General features: G+C 38.7%; 2 protein-coding genes across 4 annotated transcripts in view; one reads left to right on the top strand and one right to left on the bottom strand.

Annotated features, from left to right (window-relative positions):
- Positions 1–24,716, bottom strand: part of mcph1 (microcephalin 1) — a 34,502-nt gene that overhangs the window by 4,335 nt on the left and 5,451 nt on the right. For all 3 annotated transcript variants that reach the window (XM_080448627.1, XM_080448628.1, XM_080448629.1), the window contains exons 10-14: positions 22,948–23,919; positions 21,800–21,912; positions 18,435–18,472; positions 18,168–18,330; positions 17,986–18,063 (exon numbers count right to left, since the gene is read on the bottom strand). In XM_080448627.1, the coding sequence (XP_080304753.1) occupies positions 17,986–18,063; positions 18,168–18,330; positions 18,435–18,472; positions 21,800–21,912; positions 22,948–23,919 (1,364 nt within the window). The remainder of the gene's footprint in view (positions 1–17,985; positions 18,064–18,167; positions 18,331–18,434; positions 18,473–21,799; positions 21,913–22,947; positions 23,920–24,716) is intronic.
- Positions 1,460–17,298, top strand: angpt2a (angiopoietin 2a). The gene is made up of 9 exons (XM_080448630.1): positions 1,460–1,801; positions 8,091–8,246; positions 9,902–10,023; positions 10,225–10,463; positions 11,391–11,518; positions 11,867–11,968; positions 12,732–12,898; positions 14,026–14,156; positions 15,507–17,298. Exons 1-9 carry the CDS (start codon positions 1,532–1,534, stop codon positions 15,665–15,667), a joined length of 1,476 nt encoding a protein of 491 aa, XP_080304756.1. The 5' UTR covers positions 1,460–1,531; the 3' UTR covers positions 15,668–17,298.

The following is a 24,716-nucleotide window of genomic DNA, read 5'->3' as shown; positions in this document are numbered from 1 at the left end:
TCTGTCCACCATCAACTTACAGACATACCAGCAGAAACCGAAGTCCCCAAGCAAAAGAAAACCCTGTTAATAAGTAGCCTACTGAACTTTATAATCATCATCAATTAATTAACATTAATGACTTTATCATGATGTAAAGGAGCTAGCCAGTGTAGAACCATACTTTGTCATACTATTTGGCGACATACTAGTGTCGCCAAATATTGAGACAGGATGTAGAAACATAGTTATGACCTGGCACATCCTCTTATATCAAAGGTGGGAAAAAGGAGAGAGGAATGTTATTTGGCGACATCCAGGCAGCCTACTAATACTGAATTGCATCAACAAGCTAAACAAACAAACCACAATTTTCCCTCCTACGTGACCAAAGCAAGTATGACTGCTTCACCTTTGTGAGACGGAAATAGCTCTGCGAATCATAGGTCAAGATCAATTTATTTTAATGTACAATGATAATCATACTACAGAGGATCTAACACATTTAAATCATACAAATTAAATAATCAATAAGAGACACATTTTGTGTACTCAAAGATGGGAATAAGTAATTCTGGGAATTTAAGTTTGTTAAACAATTATGAGCTAACCAAAATGTCAAAGTTCTTAGGAATAACATGAACTTTGGCAATGGGTCGGTATGCTATTTATCTATATTTTGTAGATTTGGCATTTTATCATGATGACAAAGTGGAAGCCTAAATTTAGACCTGGAAGTCTAAATTTGAAGTCCCACCAGGTGAGTCTTTTTTTGTATTTTAATATTGTCTAGATTCAGATTTTTTGGACGCAAAAAATTATAATAAATAAAAACCTTTCTTCAACCACTTCAGCAAATCCATTGGATGACATCAGAGAGAAGAAGCCTCTTTCTCTTTAAGTTTTCACTTAAGTACATCTGTGCCTTTGTTGCAGTTAAAGCAAGGTTTACGGAGGGGCTTGAATGGACAAGCTCATCACAGACGTTGCTTGAAGTGGACAGCTGCATCCTGAGGAGCGTTTCAGACAGAGAAGAACCAACATGCATTGTGGTGCTTATCCTGTATCTCTGTCAATGACCTGTTTAAGGAGCCTGTTCTCTGAGGCGTTACAGGAGGATACGGGGGGGCATGTTTAATTTGTGCATCTGCTCCCATGTGTGCTGGTGTGTGAAGGGGAATCTAGTAGGAGTCTCCAATACTGTTCCGAGCAGTAATTCTCAGGGACTGGCCACAGGGAAAGGGGAGTGGTTTCATCCCACACAGCTGGCAAATCAGAGGGGTCAAAAGCAGCTCAAACAAGACGCTGGGGGCTTGATGAAAAGAGAGCACATGCAGTCTGGGCCCACTGACCTGCTGGAATGACATACTACCTCTAGTCGCTGATGACTTCATCCTGAGTGCTACTAGGAAAGAAGCTGAGGAGCTTGAAGAGGAGTGTATGAATATTGTTGGGATAAGAAGTCAAATCAATTATACGTCAAAACAGTGATCTATTGTGAAAAAGGATTTCAATTTGAGCCTTTTTTCTTTTTTGGTTAAACATTTTTCAAATGAAAATGCTGAATGTTGGCTTACTGGTTTTGAGATTGTGCCTGCTGCTGGGTACAGGATATAAGACTTCAGCCACCACTGCGGGTAAGAGACAATATCAGATCCAAAACGGACCATGCAGCTACACCTTCCTGTTGCCTGAGCCAGACATGTGCCAAACCTACAACAGCCTGGTCCAGAAGGATGACCCAGCAGAGTATGAAGAGTCAGTACAGAGACTGGAGCAACTGGAGAACATCATGGAGAACAACACACAGTGGCTTCTCAAGGTAAACTGTCCTGTCTCACCTCCTCAACTACAGGATCTATCGTTAATAGATCATTTTGCTAAATAATTGATTAATAATCGATCCCTTGTTTGGACATTTCATTATAGACGATTTTCTTTGTTGAAAATAGGCCATTTATAAGCTCAGACACGTGTTGCTATGCAACAGGTTTTGCTCTTGTAGATAGACTATTTTCAAAATGTTTGCATGACACCATTGTGTGCCGAGTATAATATAACGCATACCGGTATGTGGTTAATCGGTTTGTTGATATATATACATTACATATATATAAAAAAAACGTGCAACTAAATTATTCGATTTAGTTTTTCAGGTAGGGTAAGTGATATTTTTTTGTTTTTGTTAAAAGGTTAAAGCTCTATATTCTGATAGTAATCATTGCTATAGTGTTTGTTTCAGTAAAAGTGGTCTCCCCGTCTCTCCAGCTCTTTCATAAACAGAAAATACATTTTCAGGTATATCAGTGTTCCAGTTCCAATTTTGTCTGCTCATTTCTTAATGCCATCACTTGTTTAATCTGTATCCTAGTTTGTTCTCTATCCTGATTGGATAAAAATGGTATCTCGACCTGAAAATGCATTTACTGTTTAATAAAGAGCTTGAGAGACATGGAGATTCCTGTTACTGAACAAACACTTTATAGCAATGAGTACTATCAGAATATAGAGCTATTTAACACTTATCTTAACCAAAGAAAATCATTTACCTACCTTTAATTTAACTCAGAAGACTGCCCATTTGTACAATCTTCAGAGTGTACAAGGATTTAACTGTGTACTGTGTGGATGAGGCTGTCAGATGGTTCTTTGACCCGAGAGGTTTCTATTGCCCAGATCAAACATCTGTATAATCGTCAGTAAAACTAAATCAATGGAAGTCATGGGTGGCTCCATGACTGGCACCTGAGTACCAAAGTATACACCAAACCATCTAAAATCAACAAAGGCTTATCCAAAATAAAAACAGCGATACCATAAATTAGAAGCTCAATTAAGAGGGTTATGTAAAAGCGCTGATGAAGTCAATACTGTCAAAATGCTGGTTTTAATACATGTATATGTTTGAGTGCGTTTGGCTGCTCTTCCAGTTTTCCTATAAATTAGAAGCATGTCACAGTTGTGTAGCCTGTAGCAACTGAAAAGAACAGATCTTCAAGCTAACAAACGTGTCACGGTCAGCTTGAAGATCAGTTCTTGTTGGCAAGTGAAACCGCCGTGCGACTGAGTCTAAATGAGGCATTAAGGAGGGACAAAGCCTCCACACAGGTGTCCACATGGGGGATGTGTGCTTTCCTTTCACTGCTGCTGGGCCATTACTTGAATGAAAGAAGTGAAAGCTCTACTACCTCTTTAGAGTTTGATTAACTAGATGAGCCATGACAACAAGACTAGAACAACTTACACACAACCACCATCTCTCTAACAACACCCCACAAGAAAGGTCAGTAGGTGCTAGGTTTTGACATGCTTCATGCTCTGGATACAACTATTCCTCCAGTAACCAAAAACATACAGAAATACAAAAACACTAAAGGTTTTAAATGAGAGAATAATAAGCTTTACCTTCTATTGAATCACATTAAAAAAACGTACCATTTTAGATGAATCATGCGTTACTACATTAATTATATTAAATGATCTTATTAACTGAATATGGCATATTTATGCTTGCAGTAGTTATGTAAAATGTTTATACTTCAGCGTCGACTGTGCAGCTTTCATGCACATAAAATAATTGTGAGCATGATTTGAATCTCTTTAGGATTATTTTTTGGGGAAGTCTGAAATATATATTAAAGGCTACCTGACTCTCTATTCAGAAATACATGGTGTATTTGTATATCAGACCTACAGTATGACATTGAAGCCCTGTTATCCAATACAATATCAAGAGATACAGGTAATGTGCATAGGTCAGGTGTGCGTTGGGGTAACCAGGTAGGATGTTTACAGCTCAGTAAATAGAAATCAAGTTAAATCATACAGTAGTGTGAAGCCTGGCTGAGAAACACAGCGGGTAAGATTGCTTTATGCATTTAGTAGTGACTTGAATTTTGTCCTAATACAAATTCAATACCAAGCAATGGATTACAACCTAATATCTAATGAAGCATTGGAGAATCAATTACACTGAAGGCTAGGAAAAAACACAGGTATCATAAATATAATAAATGTCTGTTTAAGACCTGAGGTTTCTTCAACCTCTCTAATCCATGGCAATTTAACATTAACCACTGGGGTGCCAAAGTGGGAACAGTTGCAGCCGTTAGGCCTGTTGGCTACATTCAGATGGTAAATCTATGTAACAGGCTAGAAATGCACTCGGAGAGATGCTACACCCACAAAATATGCTATACATGAGCAGAGGGGTTAAGTTTTTACCTTGCACTCACCGTTTTTGAAGAAAAATAAATAAAGCTATCGCTGCTCAACTTAAATGCCAAGTTTGATCAAATGGAATTTAAACCGTCAGAGACAGATGCCAGCAATTGCAATGCACCTGCTCTGCCGGAGTGGGTGTCATTAATAGTAACTTCCAGTACTTGTAACTTGAGCAAAGGTGCCTAGATCCCCCTTTGGGTGTATTCATAGCATATTAGATCCAGGATAATAGTGGTAGAATGATGCCTGGATCTGAATTCTTTCTAGCTCTATAAACCTATGTTCAAGTATTATACATAAAACAAAAACAGTGCACATCTGGTGTACAGGTAAGGACATATTTGCATGAATGAGCTTTAGCTTCTGTAGGAATGTGTATCTGAAGCACAGCTGGCAAGAACATTTTTGTTTTTGCCAAGAATCTGTGCAAGCTTTACAACATATATACCTGAGATAAAATAAATATACCATAAAGTGTGGAGGGAACTTTATACCGTAGTAAAAAGCAAGTCTAAATTTGATTTCAAACAAATATCACAAAGGTGGAAGCATTTTGTGCTATGGGGTAATATTTCATGAAAAACTCAGTCACTAACCACTCAAAGAATTGTGATACCAGCATATCACCATTGTCGGCTAGAAACTTTGTCTCCATATTCAATCTTTTTATGTTTTTTCATAAATAAATGGCCTATGTTATCCTTTATCGTATGACAGTGTAGCGCAAAAGTAGCCCAAATAGACAATCTATAAGCTCACAGCACACCGCGAGCTTGTAGATCTACAATTCTTCCTTTTTTTCGACCTAGAATTAATTTTAAACTTTTCACCTATATTGACATGCCTAAATAGGGATGCCAGGTTGAAAGTGGTTACGTCTTTTCCATTTATGAATATTTGACCAATGGATCAAGAGCTTGTGAATAAATATATAACTATATTCAGGGTCCCCACACATTTTTAGCAATGAATTTCCAAAACTTTTCCAGAATATTTAGCCCAATTTCCAGGCCTATATAACAATCATTCAGCGCAATAATGTGTCTCTTACTCCTATGTAGAATGCCCAAAGATAGGCAGTGTAGCAAAAATAAAGCATAGAATATAGAATAGTACAATTTCATTCAAAATTTCGTGCAAAATTAGGGCATAGCTCACTGGAAGACTCATTATGGCATCCGTATGACTTATTTTATTTAAATAATATATGCCATCACACAGCCCGTTCGGCGAAAAAATACTTATGTTACATATTTCGTGTAATGTTATACATGTTTATGAAAATGTTTTGTATTAACAAAATCAATAGCCAAAAACAATGCATAGCCAAATATTTTTCCAGGACCCTTGATAAATTCCAGGACCTTTGATCAATTCCCAAACTTTTCCAGTACTGGATATTTTTTTTTTCAATTTCAAAATATTTCCAGGAATTTCATGACCGTGGGGACCCTGTATATTGGTTCCACTGGAATGCAGGTTCTTTTTTCTATTTCCTGAAAAGTAATGCTTTTGGACATACAAGATTTTCCGCAGACAGCGACGATATGTTGTCGTGACACTAAAACAATGTGTCAAGTGGTCGTCACGCTTTCGTGTGAATGACTAACACAAACAAGCATTCTTCACAGCAAACTTTGAGCCAGGAGGAGTAAACAACTGATTAGATCACTGGTAGCCATCAATGGAATGTCCTCTTGCCAGCAATTCAGATGACACACACTTCCACCTTTGACGCGCTCCTGTGCGTATCCAAGAATACAAACAAATTGGAGGTCAGTTGAGGAAGACAACAAAATTAACACTAATTACAGCAGTCATCCATGACCATGGAAAGAAAATATAGGCTATTTATGTTTGCCTTAGTGACAGATGACAAAACAACTGAACTGAACTAATTATACAAGTTTGCTATAGATCAAACATTCCACAGACACTCATTCCCACTTGTATAAAGTCAGGCCTTCATAGAGGATGTGACACGTCCCTCATCACTTCCATCCTGTTTACAAGCTGTAGGACCTGATTGCCACTCAGGAACACAATGCAGGAAATAACTTAATGATTGGTCTCACTCTAAATCTGGCAATACTGCTAGGTAGATGGAGACAAATATTTTCTGGATGGAGACAAATATTTTCTATATAGATCATATTCATTTATTTGAAAACTTCTCCCCTTTAAATCTAAACTCTAGCTATATATACATATATATATACACGCTTTGCTTTTGCATTTTTTTTTCATAAATCAGTGCTATTGAACACCCTTTACGTCTGTGTGTTGATTAAAAAAATATTGAACCAATGAAAAGTATTAAAAAGCGCTCTGACAAAACCAGCTAACTCCATTGGATCCTCAAACTTTCTTCTAAACCAGCTAAGTCCACCAAAGGGGGGTGGAGTTAGCTGGTTTTGCTGACTCCAGGCTCCACCCCCTTTTGACCTCCAACCTCATTGTGAGCTTTGAGGTCCATTTAGCTGTTCTTATCAATGATGAACAAAACCTCCTAACTCCACTTTTTGTTTTGTTTTTGTCATTTCCTGAAAAATGTACATTTTGGAGTTAGCTGGTTTCTGCCGGACAGCAGATATATATATATATAGTATGAGTATACACAGTGATGGGAAAAATTGGCTCTACTACTTTTCCTCTTTTGACCCCAGTGACAAACAACCACATGCAAATGAACTTCCTGCCTCAATTTTTAGACGCTTCAACATTACTAAGTAAACACTTTTAAAAAGTCTGGGTTGCCATGGGATAATTCTGTCTGCTTCCGCCTCTCATGAGAATTCTAGGTTTGACACATGAGGAACGGGGGCACTACAGCAACAAGACTTCTGTTTTAGAAAAGACCTAAACTAAGTACAAGAACAGAAAACATTTCTTTAAACGCTGGCTGGTGTTTCAAAAGTAGCTCACAAATACTCTGTAAATACAGTATCAGCTCATAAATACAGTATCGGACCAACCACTGAGAAGTTCTTGACCTTGCTCACAATAACGCGTGATCACAGTTCCTTGGTGTCGCATTTCATATCCAATAACTACAAAGCATGGATAAAGAGCCATATCTGTCACCAACCATCCAATTTGGCAAATACCTCTCTATGCTCGACAGTTATTCATGGCTTGCCCAAGGCATGTGTGCTCATTCATGCACCATCAGAAGTGCTGAAGGCCACCAAGAGAAATTCTGATATTAACAATAACATACAGTACATGTAAGATGGATTACCGTAAAAGGTTTAAGTGCATAAGTTATGCTTTGAGAAGAAAAACAAATCAACTACCCTTTTCAATTGGAAATACATAATAGCATCTGAAAAACACTATTAGGAAAAATAAGGAATTGATTCACTGGTATCGGGACTTGTTGGTTCTCGACAATGCTGCAAGCAGCACTTCCGGTATTGCAAATGGCCAAGCACTCCAAAAAGCCACGCTCCTCGACAACGCTGCACGCAACAATACCGGGAACTATATTGTTTTTCCCACTATGGTTGGGGGGCAAGGAGCACTTGTTTTTGTTACCTCAACAAGGCAGGCGCGCTGCCAGCACAGCCTTGAGGCTTGCCAGCTGCTAGGCGAGCAAGTAGCGGCGGCGAACAGCCGATGGGTGCGCTTTATAAACAACTTCCATCAGTGGCCTTGAGCAATCAATGCTTTTAATACCTACAAAATATAGAGTATATACTAGATATGCTTAGAAGACTGTGGCTATAGAAATAAGATAAACAGTCCTCAGTCGTGTTAATACGTGTTACTGTACTGTATGTAAAGCAGGGCAATCATGAAACAAGTGTTAAATGTTCAGCAAAAAAAATAAAATTAAAGGAAGGCAAAAAAATAATCAAATGACTCATGCTTCATCCAAACTGCAGCTGGAGAACTACATACAAGACAGCATGAAGCAGGAGATGGTCCAGATCCAACAGAATGCTGTACACAACCATACAGCTGCAATGATCCAAATAGGAACTAACCTGCTGAGTCAAACTGCAGAGCAAACACGGAAGCTAACAAACGTGGAGGCACAGGTAAGAATACTATGACAGATGTCTCATGTGAAACAAAAAAAAATCCTCCATACTGCACCTACACTTTACCTTGCCACAGAGTGCTTCAGCAACACAAAAATCCACACAACAAAATCATCTACTGTTTAGATGTCACACAAATTACAGTATAATATTAAGATATGTCAAATGCTGCAAAAACATAATTACACACACAATGTGAGAACGCAATTGTTGGTTTGGAATTAATCTATTTTCACATTTGAGGGACAACACTAAACTAATTCCGTGCCCACTCCATAAAATACTGAAGCTTCATCCTAGGTGTAGAACATGAAATCAGATGAGGAAAACACACACACACACACACACACACACACACACACCCCTCCTGTGCCAGTGCGTTGTTTTGGCTTCACAACGTCACTGACCTTATGTGAGCCAACTGCACAGCATTTCCTGTTATTAGCACAATTGTATTCCCACAGAAAGGGTCTATCAGTTTGTCACAATCAGACATCCGTCTGTTCAAAGGCATCAACAGCTCTGTCAGAGACACGTAGCGTACGATTCATGTAAACAACATATGATTTTTGCTGAGTTCAGTTCCTCCAAACTGGGAAATCAGAGACAAGGTCCTCGACCCAGCAGTGTGGTTCATTCAATACATCTGTCTGCGAAAATACATTTACACTGCAAAATCCAGAGTGTTCATTTCACTCCGAGTCTACAAATGGACCCGTAATAAGGGTACATTTGGTTCCAATAGTACACTCTCAGATTTACAAATGGATAAATGAACACTGAGAATTTTACTGTGCAGAGTGCCTCTAATCCTACCCCTGCCCACTTTCCAATGTACACTTTATGCTTTATTGGAATTTGATTGTTCTGCTTTTTCCTGTCATGAAAACAGATTTTGTTTTTCCTACTAGCAATGGACTATGCTCATTGTAGTCTTTAGACTGTGGTGGAAACTACAAACAGAGCTTGGGTCAAAGTAGGTTGAACTCGCTCGCCTAATGGAACAACAACTATTCATCCAATTCAATTTTTTTTTCTTTAGAACGTGTTAGGCCATTAGTGTTGTGGTGCTTTATGCTGATAGTCGCAAGGCACGTGGGGCTGTGACTGGAGAGACGCACCTTGAGAACACACTAGATACTTGTGGACACTTCAACACATGCAAACAGTATTGATGAAGTGTGTTGCCAATTTCTACAAAAAGTTTTAAAAAATGACAGGTTAATTTAATATGACTGTTAACATTTTGCATACTGTGAACTGTAGCCGAACCCGGTAAATTGCAGTGAACCATGGTATTGTTTGCATAACATAGTATGCATAAGAAAATGGGGAAATGTCATAAGCAATTGTATAATAACAAAGTGAAATATTTTTTCTATTCAGAAGAGATCAGGCTTTCATTTTTTCATACTATGGTTGTAAGTTTAGCTTAAGGGCATGTTCTGTTCTTGTGGGAAACCCAACTCCAACCCCTAAATATCTCGAGTTCTTCTTTAGGCGTCTGCCAAGTATTTGACTTGATAGTACAAAATGTTTACCCTTTAAATGGCTCTCAGCAATTAAAAAAAAATCACTGTGATCTGAGAAGTTCCCTGTGAGAAATAGCCTAGCCGATGAATGTTTCTCAAAACTGCTCCTTTTATCTCTAGGTAATAAATCATACTACAAGACTTGAGCGCCAACTTCTTGAGAACTCCTTGTCAACAAACAAGTTGGAAAAACAACTGATTGTCCAAACAAATGAAATAAGCAAGCTGAATGACAAGAACAGGTAAGGGCATCTTCAAATGCTTTTTTAAGCCCCTAGTATGCGTTTCATCTATGTCTAAATACATAGGCAAAAATGTAAAGTAATTGACAAACGAGAAAACCAATTCTGAGGATCTTTAGGTTCCTATAATGATGATTCTGTTGTTCAGTGTACAGTAAGGCTAAGCCAGTTGTTGAACTCGTACCCTACGTTTCTCATCAGCTTCCTGGAGAAGAGGGTAGGGGCGATGGAGGACCAGAGACAGGTGGAGCTGAAGACACTGCGAGAGGAGAAGGAACAGCTTCAAAGCCTCATCCAGAGGCAGACAGCCATCATAGGGGAACTGGAGGAGCAGCTACTGCGTGTCTCCTCCAACAACACTGTCCTGCACCGCCAGCAACAGGAGCTACTGGACACTGTCAACAGCCTCATCAACAAGATATCTGCCCCCTCACCTGGAGGTACAGTAGGTCCAGATTATTTTTCAATTATCATTGTATTGCGTAGAGTAGACCGTTGCCTGGGGACCCCCTGGAACCCCCTCAAGGGGTCCTTGAGGGGGTCCCCAGAAAAAGTAGTTAACATAGCATCACAATCATTTTAACCACTTTATCGATTTATACGTTGACTGGGGGGGTCCGCGGCCAAATATTTATCAATTTGACATGAAAAGGTTTGAGAACCACTTGAGTAGACCACCACATCACACTAGTTCTAAAATCCTTCCACTGGCTATCAGTCATCGAGATAATTGATTTTAATATTGTGATGCATGTCTAGTCTACAGACCACACTCTGGTTCTAGGCCCAAAGACATCTCGGAAATGCTCATGCAATATATGAACCCTCTAGGGCCCATAGGACAGTAAGGACACAAGACTGAGTTGGAACAAAACACGTTGAAGCAACAGCATCCAACTTTAAGACAAAGTTGAAACCCTATTTATTTCATGCTGCCTACTAGGTCTTTCCTCTATTATTTGTTGCATCAAAAGGTGGGAGTATTTGCTGTGCGGTTCTATCGTTTGGTCTGTACTGTTGCACTTTTCAATTGTAAATTGCTTGTATTCTGTGACGCACTTTGGAGTGTGCCTTTGTGTATGACATTTGCTTTACAAATAACTGACTATATCTACTCTATATATTGAATATATATATCCTATGTGTGTGTGTATATGTGTGTGTGTATGTGTATGTGTATGTGTATGTGTATATATATATATATATATATATATATATATATATATATATATATATATACACACACACACAAACTTTCAACATACAAAAGCTGCACTGAAACTGTTTTTCTTTGGTGTGTGTAGGGCTGGGACTAATAATAAATATGCACATGTAGTGTTCAGTTATGTGAATTGCTTGTTTTGCAGACACCAAACCGTCCATGATGCAGGATACACCGTCAACATACATGGACTGTGCTGCTGTATTCAAGTCCGGCAACACTGAAAGTGGTGTCTATGCACTCACTCTACCCAACACTACCCAGGAAATTAAGGTGATCACGGTTTGTACAGAACATAATAAATGCTATGAATGCAATCAGCTAAAAAGGAACAAAGGGAGGAGCTGTACCGTCTGGCACACACAAACAATACTCTGCAACTAAAGAATTCAGTCCTTAAGTCTGGTTAAATTAAAATGTCCTCAGCCTTTGGTTAATGTGGTGGATGCTTGAGCTTGAAGAGTGATCTCCTTAGATACTTTTCAGTGATTTAAACTTGGAACTCAAACCCTTTACGGTGGCAGGACATCTGTTTGAGACAAACAAAACCAAAGCCAAATTTTAAATGACCATGCATTCATTAAGTCAATAACTGGAGAGGCCTGTATCTGTTTTGTAAAGGCTTTCTGTGATATGGAGACAGAGGGAGGTGGATGGACAATACTACAGAAAAGGTTTGACGGACGTGTTGACTTTCACCGTACGTGGAAAGAATACAAAATGGTAAGCTATGAAGATGAAATTCCTTCCCAAGAAAAAAAATAATAATACTGCCCAGAGGCCATTTTTATCATTTGCCATTCAGTGAAACCTTTTACATGTTCTCTTTGTTTAGAGATGATCACATAACTTTGCTGTGGGGCAGAAACCTCTTATCTCCATATTTTTTTACTTTTTATATTCCTTTTGTAAATTAATGCCCTACTTCGTCATACTAGAGTGTCACTCAAAAGTAGCAAAAAGAGCCCATCTACAAGCTCATAACGCGTCGCATTGCGACGTGTGTAGCTTGTAGATCTGCTATTTTCTTAATTTGAATCCTACAAAGTAAAGGTCCGTACACACCGGGGCGATTTTTTTCATGCGAATAATACTTTAAAAAAAAAAAACGTATAAAGTCAATGCAAGCTTACAAGGAGCGAAAAAGCGAAAAAGCGAAGCGAAAAAGCGTCTTTTAATTATTCGGAACGAGTCCGAATTTTGCGTATATTCGCATATTCGCCGGTGTGTAACCGCCTTAACAGTTTTGGACATATGAGGTTTCCACCCGACAGCAACGATGACAGGTTTCCAATGATTCTTTAGTGACATGGACTGCATTTCCATCATTTCATTTAATAAATTCCTTTGGAATTCATCAAAAATGGCATACAAGCCAAATGGATTAGAACACTGACAGTCCATTTGATTGATGGCGACTGCTATAAAATACCCTACTGTGGGTTCCATTAACGTTTAATGACACTTGTTTTGTGCTCTCTTATAGGGGTTTGGAGAACCTTCAAGTGAATACTGGCTAGGAAATGAATTTACCTCCAAATTGACAAATCAACAACCATACAGACTGAGAATCCAGATGATGGACTGGGAAGGAAACTCTGGATTCTCACAATATGAACATTTCTTTCTCGACAGTGAAGCACAACATTACAGGTAGGTTGCATCAATCAAACGAAACATTCGTTTTTGCACATAACTGCACCAATATGGTTCATGCAAAAGAGTAAGAGTGACCACAATGTCTTGAAAAGGTTATCTTTAACGTAAGGAAGTCAACAGCTAAAGATCTGTGGAAATCTTGTGACAAATGAATACAGCTCTGACTGCCCCAATGTATCTACCTCAGATACCAAATTATGCATGATATCTTAATCATAGGGATACATATATACATAATATTTGAGCTGATCGAATTGTGAGGAGTTAGTTTGTTTAACCAAAACATGATCTGTGGAATGTTTGTAAACAAACTACAGACAAGATGCTTTGCAAAAAGTAGTTAAGTGAAGTTTTTCTCTTTTTTTTAAAATGTGGAAATTGTTGGAAATGTTTTGAAAATGTTTCTGATTTCAAGGATTGATATGCATGAGGTCACATGCGCCCATTTGATATTATTATTTTAATCTCTGGGACAGCAATCTACACTGTAAAATCCTCAGTGTTAATTTAACTCCAAGAATGTACAAATGGAACCAAATGGACCTGTAAGGGTCCATTTGGTTCCATTTCTACACTCTTGGGAGCTAGACTTGTACGCGTCCATTTGGGGGTCCTATCAATCATTGAGCTGGGGACCCCCTGGATCGTTCTGAACCCAACATCGAGAACCACTGGTCTATGTCATATCTATGACTTGTTTATGACTTGTCTCTTAAAGAGCATCCGTGCTGCTAGTACGCTGAGCCCCACTGTATATACGCCATTGTACGACAAATAACCCACAAAAAAAAACGATCTACAAGCTCATTACTCACCACGATGTACGGTGAGCTTGTAGATCTGCGATTATTATTATGTTTATTATTAAATCAAAAACCTTCGCCTATAATGACATGCCGAAAAAAGGGGCACCAGGGTAAAACAACATGAACCCTAGCGTACCTATTCTGGGGTGCATCGAGCTTTGTAGATTTGCCATATTCGGCAAAGAGCAGCAGACCTAGTATAGAGCCCTGAGGGACCACGGTCAACTAAGTATACCGTACGGTATATGGTTAAAGGTTGTCTTTTGATGAACAGATCATTGACTTCTACCTCCATTCTCCCTTCTCATCCTACAGGATACACCTTAAAAGCTACAGTGGAACAGCAGGCAAAATAAGCAGCCTTGGGCAGCCAGGAAGTGATTTCAGCACAAAGGATGCAGACAATGACAAATGTGTTTGCAAATGTTCACAGCTGACATCAGGAGGTAAGAGACTCAGATTCACTTTATTGTCACTCGGATGCACTGGTTAGGTATGTGAAAAAACGATTGCTCACAATCAACCCTGAATATTTTCAGGTAAAAAGCATGTTCACACCAATTTGGGTGCGACTGTAAGGTGCTCACTGCATCAGGAAAGGGACACACACAAAAACTCCCATTCTGAGGTTGGCACTTCCCCAAAGAAATCTTAGTACATTCAAGGGGCTCCTGCATTTCTGTTGTTGGGTCAAAGAGTACAATTAGCTCAGAGTTAATCACTGATCAGCTCATTGGGGAATTCAGCCTCTGCAATGTCTGACATTAATAGTCTGGGAACAAAGTCCCCCCCCCACTCTCTTTTGGAGCTTTATAGAAGTCCTCCTCTCCATGCCTCTGTGAGTAACTACTGTATGCTGCCAGACATTGGATCCTTCTGAAACGGGGTCAATGTCAGCTTGAAAACGTTTTCAAGAGGGGTCTCTCTCAGAAGAGTGAAGAGTCTGTCCATTATCCGTTCCTGGAACGGTGGAACCCTATCCCTACAGTAATCTGACTGTTAATTTAACTTTGAAAAACAATTGACCCATAAGGGAACATGCTGGAACCATAATGCGGCGTTCCACATCGTTGTGTGTGATGTCCGTAATTACATAAATAATATGCAATATTCACTCTAGAGTTCGCAAGGAAATGCATTTATTTTAATCAGCGTCAAACTTTGTATGCACACTGCCAGTAAATCACAGAATACCCCCACTTGTGATTGTACTGAAACCTTGCCCAAATTTGGAGTCAAACATCATAGATACGTCATAGAATAGATGACTGATGTTACATGCTGGTGGTCACATGAAGCCCAAGATCCGCATTGGAGAAATGCCGTCCTCGTTAGACTTTAACCACATGCACTGGTAGCATCCCTATTCTGGGCATGTTGGCCTCTCCAGTTATTGACTTAATGAATGCATGGTCATTTGAAATTTGGCAGTGAAGTCTCAGTTTTGTTTGTCTCAAACAGATGTCCTGCTACCGTAAAGGGTTTGAGTTCCAAGTTTAAATCACTGAAAAGTATCGAAGGAGATCACTCTTCAACATTTGGCGAAAACAGGCAAACATTTAGCGAAAATAGGAGATCTACAAGCTTGCAACGCTACGCCTTGTGAACTTGTAGAGCAGCTATTTTAGCTGTGGACGTACAATGAAGTGCACTTATAATTAGGATTTGTAGAACATTTAGTCAACATGAACAAAATAATACCATGATTTCACCCCGTTCTGTTCGGTGCACCTGACTGTACACATGTTGAGGAATACATGAGAAGATCTCACTCCTTTGTTCCTTTCTGTCCATAGGATGGTGGTTTGATGCCTGTGGGCCATCCAATTTGAATGGAATGTATTTCCAACAAGGCCAGAACTCAAATCGCTTCAATGGAATCAAATGGTACTACTGGAAAGGCTCCGGCTACTCACTGAAGTCCACTACTATGATGATCAGACCAGCAGACTTCTAAACGTCCTCAACTGTCCTCCTCATGTACACGGAGTGAGGAGAAGGCATGCCATCACAGGCAGTAGCAGACACAACAACAAAAATGACGCTGCCAAGACAATCAAAGCACTTATTCCTAGAAAAACAATATTCCTAAAAAGAAAAAAGGTCCATGTGGAAAGGAACTCGAACAATTGAGAGTCTTATTGTTTTCTGTTTTGAGCCAGATGGCGAGTTAAACAATGAAGCAATGAACTTGTGAAAACATACCACACAGGTTGGTAATGTGCATATCAATAGAAAACTGGAAGTGTAGCAGCTATAGTGTGTAATAACAAGTTAGACTAACCACAGGGAGATTATCAGTGGAAGAGCTTCTGTAATCAGTGTTCCGGGTAATAATATTTGCCTACCACACTGAAAGTAAAGGAACTATGGTACAACTTGCAATAATAGTGCACTTAAGCCATAAAAAGCAATGAATCGGCTAAAAATGCTTACTGTGAGTTATGTGATAAATTCTTAAAATGAAAAATTCAACTTAAACAATTATTAAAGTAAAAATTATTTTTATCTCAGAGAGGATGTATATAATTACGTTTTATTTATATGTTGATTATTGGGTTAATATTTAATGTTACCGAATAAGATATTGATTTAAGACATTGTAATATTACTAAAATATGTCTCCTTGAATGGTAGTAACCATCTACACATCTAGCTAAATAGAATCACAAAGGAATGTATTTAATTTAGGCTAATTATACAGACTGTACACCTTGTTTCTCCAAAAGAGCAATTCTGTTTTCCCACTGTTTTTGTTATATTTATGTCAATACAGTTTTTCCACAACATCTGTACCGTTTTTAATTAATTGGGAGTTCAACAGAGCTACATTTACATGAAATATTGGTACTGGCCCAAATCCTAAAAACATCAATGCCAACGTGTTTCAGCACATAATGCTGACAACTGTTGAGGCCAGTGGGTAGACTTCTTATAATTCAAAGCTTCTCTTCAGAGTCCTAATTTCCTAAAACATATTAAAACAGGCCGCCACAAAGGGGCTAGACACACACCTACCAGCTCGCAGATCAGACTTTAATCAACAAATCAACACTGAGCTCCATATATAAACACTTTTTAGATTAGCATTTGCTAGCATATAAATGGCTATGTCTGCCTAACAATGTTACACTCCTTTTCACATTATCAACAAAAATGACTGCAGCTGCTCAAAGCATCACCACTATAGACTGAACTATTGTGAAATACTGCATAGGACAGACAACAGGCAGGGCAGAAGAGAGGAAGGGGATTGTGTGGCTTACATAAAATGCCTTCATTTAAATCTGAGGTATAACGAAGGGCCTTGGGGACTCAACAAAATACTTTGGTTTCACCACAAAAATACTACGGTAAATGGAATTTCAAAAGGGAAATGTGATGACATTTATGTGTATGAAGACCTCATGCCTCCGGAACACACGCTGGAGAGGATAGTGATTCATGATTGACGAGCGCAGGAAATGGCAAACATCCACATTTCACACAGGATGTTTAAGAAAAACACTGTGAAAATGAATGACTGGCAATAAAAATTAGCAGGTTTCCGACCCACTTCCTTCTGCATTGGCATTCTAGCCTTTAAAAGTCTGATCGTCTGCCTGGGGTTCAGTTATCTATTACCACAAACCAACATGAGTGAAAACAAAGAATGTAAGCAATAATGTTGAAGAAATAAATTATTTCTATAAACTGCAGCATTGATATGACATTGTTTTGTTGCACACATACACATACAATTTCTAATTGATTTATTTAGTGTGAAAATAATTTTTTGGAAATTAATTAATTTTCAAGATGGAATTAACGCTGCTATTTAAATTATTAAAAGATTGACTGACACCAGTAAAGACCATGGAAGATAGACAACACTTTGGGATAAGAACGGAGGTGGCTAGCCAACATCGATTCTACAGAAGATGACACTTTGGTAATCGATTGGAAAATAGGACTTGCACACATAATCAAATGGTCCAAAATCCAGATTTATTACAGCACAGTTAACATTTTGACTAATCAAGGCTTCATCTATATCTACTGTATATTATTACTGTATTATCTCTGATGAAGACTTGTTAAGTCAAAATATTTGAATAAATCTGGCGTCTGGTGCAGTGTGTGAATCCTATTTTTCAAATTGATGGTTCGATGTTTATGGCTGTGCAGTGTGCACCTTACGTTTTCTTCAGGACACCTTTAGATAACATGATGGGAGTATATACTGTAAATGACCATGTTAATGTTTGTATTATGGATACCCATACTGGTACTCACAGTTGCTGCTGGGAAACTGTCCTTGAGCTCATATGGTTCCTCTGGAATCCACTGCCTTTTCTCCAAACACCACAGAATCTATTGAGGGGAAAGTAAAAATGCATTAATTCATGTTTCAGTCTGCACCAAACACAAAGCAAGGGTTTGGTGAGATTATTTAGCTACCTAAATGAGCGACATACCCATTCAAAAGACAAGATCCAGCAGCCACGGGCAATGCCAAGAAGAACCTTTAGAGTGCGTCGTGGATGTCCGGACACCACATGGGTTGTACTCTCACACACCTGGTCCACGATCGTGAACCTTCCAAGAGTTCTAATGACCTGAGTTACTGTGCTCTGCTGACTACAGGAGTCATTAAATGGACGGAGAGAGAGATTAATTCCAAAACCAAATTATACAGCAAAAGGTGTTACTGAGTAAAAAATGTAAATGTCTGACATACTTACTCAGTTGACAAACTTGTCATGGCCAATGTTCTCATAGTCTGTAAGAAAGTCACATACACACCCTATTAAAAATAGAAATACACGACAAAACACAATTTCTCAAACAATTTCACTCCCAAACCTAGAAACCAGAGAATCAAGGCATCCAGTAACATCGAGGGTTTTTCTATTTATTTAATCATTTCAATAATTAGGACACTCAATTTGTGATCCTCATTGATCATTCACTAAACTATTTGATAGGTTTGGAAATAGCTCTGAGTCACTGTATTCATACATTATCCTCATTCAGTATGCGACACAAGGAGCAGTTACCGACCACCACACGTTAAAGTCTGGCTTTGAGCTCAAGGAGGAATAGGAATCATAGATAATATGCTTCATATACAGTATGTAAATAGCATCTGTTTCAGGGCAGCTCTTCCTTCTAAAAATAGTCTCTATTCAAAGAGAGAAATTTGATTTGACTTGACAAAGCATAAATAAAACGATGATTAGGAGTTGGTAAAATTCAAACTGTAAGGTCAGGCAGGCTAGACATGGGCAAAACAAAAGTGCCAGAAGAAGGCAATACACAGTATGGCACACAGTACGTGTGTGTGTGTGTGTGTGTGTGTGTGTGTGTGTGTGTGTGTGTGTGTGTGTGTGTGTGTGTGTGTGTATATTACAGTATACAATCGTAAATCAATGAAGAAGCTCATGGAACTGAGGCAATTATATGTAATGTTTTTTTTTACATTGTAATTCTCTTCTTTTTTTTTGTCAAATGGTGTTGTGTTGAACACGTACAGGGATTCACAGCTGTTTGCTTGCAGACCAGAGAGGAAGTGAAACTCCAAGGCCACAAGCCGAGAAAAACATGTTTAGAGCTATTGAAACGGAACTGTGTAAGTTTGAATTCTGGTGACTATGGTCCATCCATCTCCTGCACTTTGGCCACAACACAACAACTGGCCATCATTAGCACCAACACCTGAGCACCGGTTACAGACAGGGCCACCAGGCTCTTTCCTGTAAGGGATCATTTTCTGGTACCTCAGCAGGATGTCAGCAATGGTGTAAAGTAACTAAGTACATGTACTCAAGTACTGTACTCAAGTACAATTTTGAGGTCTTTTTTACTTTCTTCAGCATTGTAAATTTTCAATAGTTTTACTTCTACTCCACTACAATTATATTGAAACTTTAGTTACAAGTTACTTTGTAGATTTTGATTATTATTACAAAACACACTAACCACTTCTGCCGGAAATATATATTTCGGCCATTTGAAAATAGCTGATCTACATGCTCACGATGCGACACATTGTGAGCTTGTAGATCGTCTATTTTCAAATGATTTTTTATACATTTTGAACTTGTGAAATGGGAAATTCTGCACAATGAGCACTTTTACTTTTGGTACTTTAAGTGTATTTTGATGCCGATACTTTTGTACTTTTACTCAAGTACATTTTGAATACCTGACTTCTACTTCTACATTGATTGCAGTATTGATACTTTTACTTAAAACATGTTGAGTACTTCTTCCATCACAGGATGTCAGGGGCCTCTGATCATGGAGCTGCCAAATCGGTCCAGCGGCCCCATGAGGAAGTACCATTACACAGGTATAATACCTGATAAACAAGATCAGATACAACTACCCATTGAGATAGAACTGCTTTCATCAGGGGAAAATATTTTTCTAGGCCGATGTGCTACCCAGTCAGTCAAAAGGTTAACCCACTGCCAACACCAGGGGAATGCTAAAATCAGCTCATTTCATATTTGCACAATAAAAGCTAAACATCTAAGCATATGGCCAGCTACTTTGGAGGTTCCACAAAGGGGTATTTTGGCTTATCCTAAACAGTGGTCGGGTTCTGGCAACAACACAAGGCAAGCATTGAAGAATGAGTTGAGAGCACAAAATAAACGCCAGACAAAGAGTCGGTGTGAACTGTAGCGTGGCCTCCGAGCACAAATGAAGGAAATTCTTTAGTGTATGACGCCGTCTCCTCGATGGCTTGGGGTTCAATCTCCACACACCAACATGTCATGATTCTATTCATGCAATGTTATGCGTTTGCCTATCAAATATATTCTGGACAGTTCAAATGGCTATTTCTGATTATATTCAATCTGTCTGGAAGGATATGCATTCCCTTCAGATGAATGGAACACAAGTTTGTGTTAGTTTAATCAATCAATCTTACAAGAAAACTGTTATTTGGTATTGTGTTATTGTATGCATTTGTATGCTTGTATGACATTTTCTTTGATTATGTAAAGCATATTGTAATTTAATCATGTATTGTGTCTCATAACTCCAAAGTGAGTGGTCCCTATGGGTTGCAAATTACCTGAAGGTCAGGGGAGTGTGACACATGTATAAACATTGACATTCTATTTCTATTTCATACTAGGACCATCAACCACACCACTTACCAGACAGTTACAGTAGCAACAACGTTGGAGACAACAAGAATATTGACCAGAGACAATACTTTCTGCTGCAATGCCATATTTAACAACAGTGCCAATTCAAAGTATTGTACACAACTTAGTATTTGATCAAATCAAGCCACTACAGAATAAACTATACTGTAAATATACACATCTACTAATAATCCATATGCACAGGTGCGCTCAATTGTATTATAGCACTAAGAGAATAGTAAACATCTTTCTATAAAAAAGACCACAAGTCATCACAAAAGATTCAGAAGACTAAGCTAAGAAACTTTTGCTGATCCGAAGGAAATGCAACAAAAACAAACTGAGTCCAGGTGCATTTCACAAGCAATGACACCGTACATTACCATCATGGATGACAGAAAGGAAACCATGAGCATTACAAAGAACCCAACAGGGTAAACAGCTGAAATACCACAAATATATGCAGATGCAATGTTTTAGAGAAAATGCATTAAAATAGCAGAATTACACAGGACTTTCTACAAAACCCATTACAAATTCTGTATGAAAGAGAAAATAGAAAACTATACTTAATCTAGAACCCAAACCATCAGTATTTTACAATTACAGTGCATTTACTGTGAACTAATTAAGTTATTGTAGCAGGTTGAATTTGATCAAGCAAATGTGAAATTGCCTTCATCATCATGGGATTCCACTCCGTTTTTCATCACAGAGAACAGCCAATCTCTCTCAAGATCAAAACAAATAAGTGGTACGCTAATTCTCTCTGCAGAAAAAAGGAAATCCAGGTTTAATTAGAATTTAAAAAAACAGCACCCATGGGTCCCACTGCTGACTGTAAGCCATCTTCGTTTCAAAACACAAAAACATTACCTTTCAAATTGTGTAATAAATTAAGACACACCATAACCGTATTAATGTAGCAATATAATGGATATTACCTTGTTTTGTTTGTCCCCTTCAATTATTAAATTCACCCGCGTTTTCTGTATGTTTTCAGAAATGCTGTCAGTGCAAGCAGCTGCAACAGCATGTTCAGTTCCTCCACCTACAACTGAAAAAAGTATTGTCAGAAAACAATATGGAAACAATGGCAAGTAAACACACAGCAGGTGCATTGTGTATTGATCTTTATCACAGTCCCATAAAGATTCAAACAGTGCTTCTAAGCATTTGTTTTCATATACTTGGGTGTACCAGATGGGTGGGGCACACAGCTTCAGAACAATCAGATATTGTCAAACATGTTGCAGAACAAAGCAGTCTGACTTTTATACACTTTCCTTATTTAAATTTGTTGGTGCTTATTGTATTGTGTTCAGTGGCACAAGCAACCTACTTGAAACAAGCAGATGCTAAAAACTATGTTAATAAACAACCTAACTCTGCACCTGGTGTAATTTATATGGAAAAAGACCATTCAGTAAAGACTCTAAAAAAAGACAAACGTGTTTATTTCATGTTTACATCAATTAAATGATCCGACATTGAAATCTTTAGTTTATACACATATTAAATCCTACAATAGGCATCTTATATACAGCTCAAACATATGAGGTTTATCATTGGAAACAGAAATGTTATTTTTGACAAGTTACCCAGACCAAAAATATCGGTTAGGGATAATTATTGCTATAAGCCTATATAAATTCCTCAGTTTTAGTCTTAGCACAAAGATACAGTATTTTTCCAATATTATAAACATCCTGTGATTACAGGGGGCAATTCCATGTGGTCATATTTTCAGGATCGGCCCTACGTTCCCTCAAGCCTACGTTTCCTCGGTTTAAGGTTGGGGTTAGGGAAGAGGTTGGGGGGGTTGAAGTTAGGGTGAGGGCTGAGGGTAGATAGCTATGCCCCCATAATTTCCATTTAAAATCTCTAAGTATCAAGTAAAGCTAGTCACATTTTATTAGATTGCTGAATCTCAATATATAAATAAAAAACTAAGTCACAGTTGTTAACCAATGTTAGTAATAGTTCAAGTTGGCTTTTGCATCAAGATTGTACTTAGCCAACACTCAAGTCATCAATTTCCAATTGGCACATTATAATTCACGTTCTTTCCTAATTTCCCCAGACTACTTACATTCCCTGGATTGAGAACAGATTTTGACGTCGGATTTCTTTTGCTGGCCAAATGATGCACCAGCCGTACATTCTTTGTTTGGTTGTGTAGATAATGTTCTTCTCCGTTTGACAGAATCTACATTGGTACTATGACTGTCCACTTGAACATCTTGGTGAGGGTGCTTTTGGATTATGTCCTTATGGCAGGACTTCTTGGTGCTTTCGTCCGCTTTCTTTTTTTCAGGCACTGTGGTTTCTGAATATCTTCTTTTCTTTTTGTTAGGACCTAACAGAATTGTGTGCGGTGTATGGCGGTGGCTAGGGACAGAGAAATAGTCCTCAAACATGTGGTCGTCCTCAAACACATCCTCATCCTGGTCAACTGAACTTGAGGCAATACTAGTATTTGTTTTTGCTTTAGTGTAAGAGCATAACAAAGAAAATGAGTGTCTGGGTTTGTTAGCCGTTTGATGATCCACTTTTGATGGTTGCGACACAATTCCTTTAGATTGTTCTTGATTGACAACAGCATTACCAGCAATGGATGGGACTGAAGTGCAACTCAATGAACTCAAACCCTCAGGATGAGTATCGGATTGCATGGTTTTATTCTTTTCTGGAACAGAGCTAGAAAATGATAGGCGTGTTTGCCTTGTTCTTCCGCCCCATTTACTGCCCTCACTGACATCTGGGCTAGGGCTTTTTGGATAACAGAAGATGTTTTTCTTAAGTGGATCACTTTTGGTTGAAGTCCTTCTTGTCCGTTTTGGGACATCACCACAAGGTGACAGCCAGGGCTTCTGAAGGTCTTTCTGTTTTTTGACATCACTATAAGGTGTCAGCCAGGGCTTCTCCGAGTCTTTTCCCAGGAGTGGATTGTGATCGCAATGGTCATCATCACCATGTAGCCTTTTCTCTTCGGATCGATCTCTCTCAGAGGAATGAGCGAGTTGAGCAGCAGAAGCACTGGATTCCTCATCAGATTCCTCATCTGCATTAAGGAACAAATTATATTTTAAATAATATCAATAGCATCTCTAGAGAAAACATGTATTTATTGATGGAAGCAAAATAGCTACCAAGTCTAAAGCAGAAGCATCTCTAGAGAAAACATTTATTTATTGATGGAAGCAAAATAGCTAGAATGTTACTAAATGTACCCAGGTGATAGCTGCACCTAAAAGGCAATAGGTATGTCAAGTACAGTCAGGTAATACATCTGTATTAAACAGACAATACACAAGAGACCAATAAGGTTGACAAACTTTGCTACAGACACCTGTGTAGGATGGGGAAATGGCTGATTTGAGCAGTTATACCTGTCCTGAGTCAAAATAATTGGACTCTGGGCTAGGTGTGACTACACACCAAATCAGTCATCCTCCCCACACACATTCGGAGAGAGACAGAGCCTCTGTTATGACATACTGTTATTTGTGTTTTTTTATTCCTGTGGCTAACTTCCAAAGAACGGACAGATGACAGCCAAGTAATGTGGGTTATGGCGGATTTAAGCAGTCACACTTGGCCTGATTCAGAACTAATTGGATACTGTGCTGGGTGTGACTGCACTGCACACCTGTTCAGGATAAATCAGTCATCCCCACACATACTGAAAAAGAGAGCCGCTGTCATGACAGCGCCTTCATCTGCTCTGGCTTGTACCATCTTGCCACACTCTATCTGAGTGTCGGAGGAAGCCAAGCCAGAGGTGGCTGGCAACAACCTGAAACTCAGATGTCAGCTTGCAAAAATGCAAAGTCTTTGCGTTCCCCAATTCAGAAATAC

Source organism: Gymnoscopelus braueri, assembly GCF_963280865.1.
Source record: "Gymnoscopelus braueri genome assembly, chromosome: 14".
NCBI classification, from domain to species: Eukaryota; Metazoa; Chordata; class Actinopteri; order Myctophiformes; family Myctophidae; genus Gymnoscopelus; species Gymnoscopelus braueri.
Note: the sequence above shows the minus strand (reverse complement) of the source record. Positions and strands in the feature narration are given on the sequence as shown.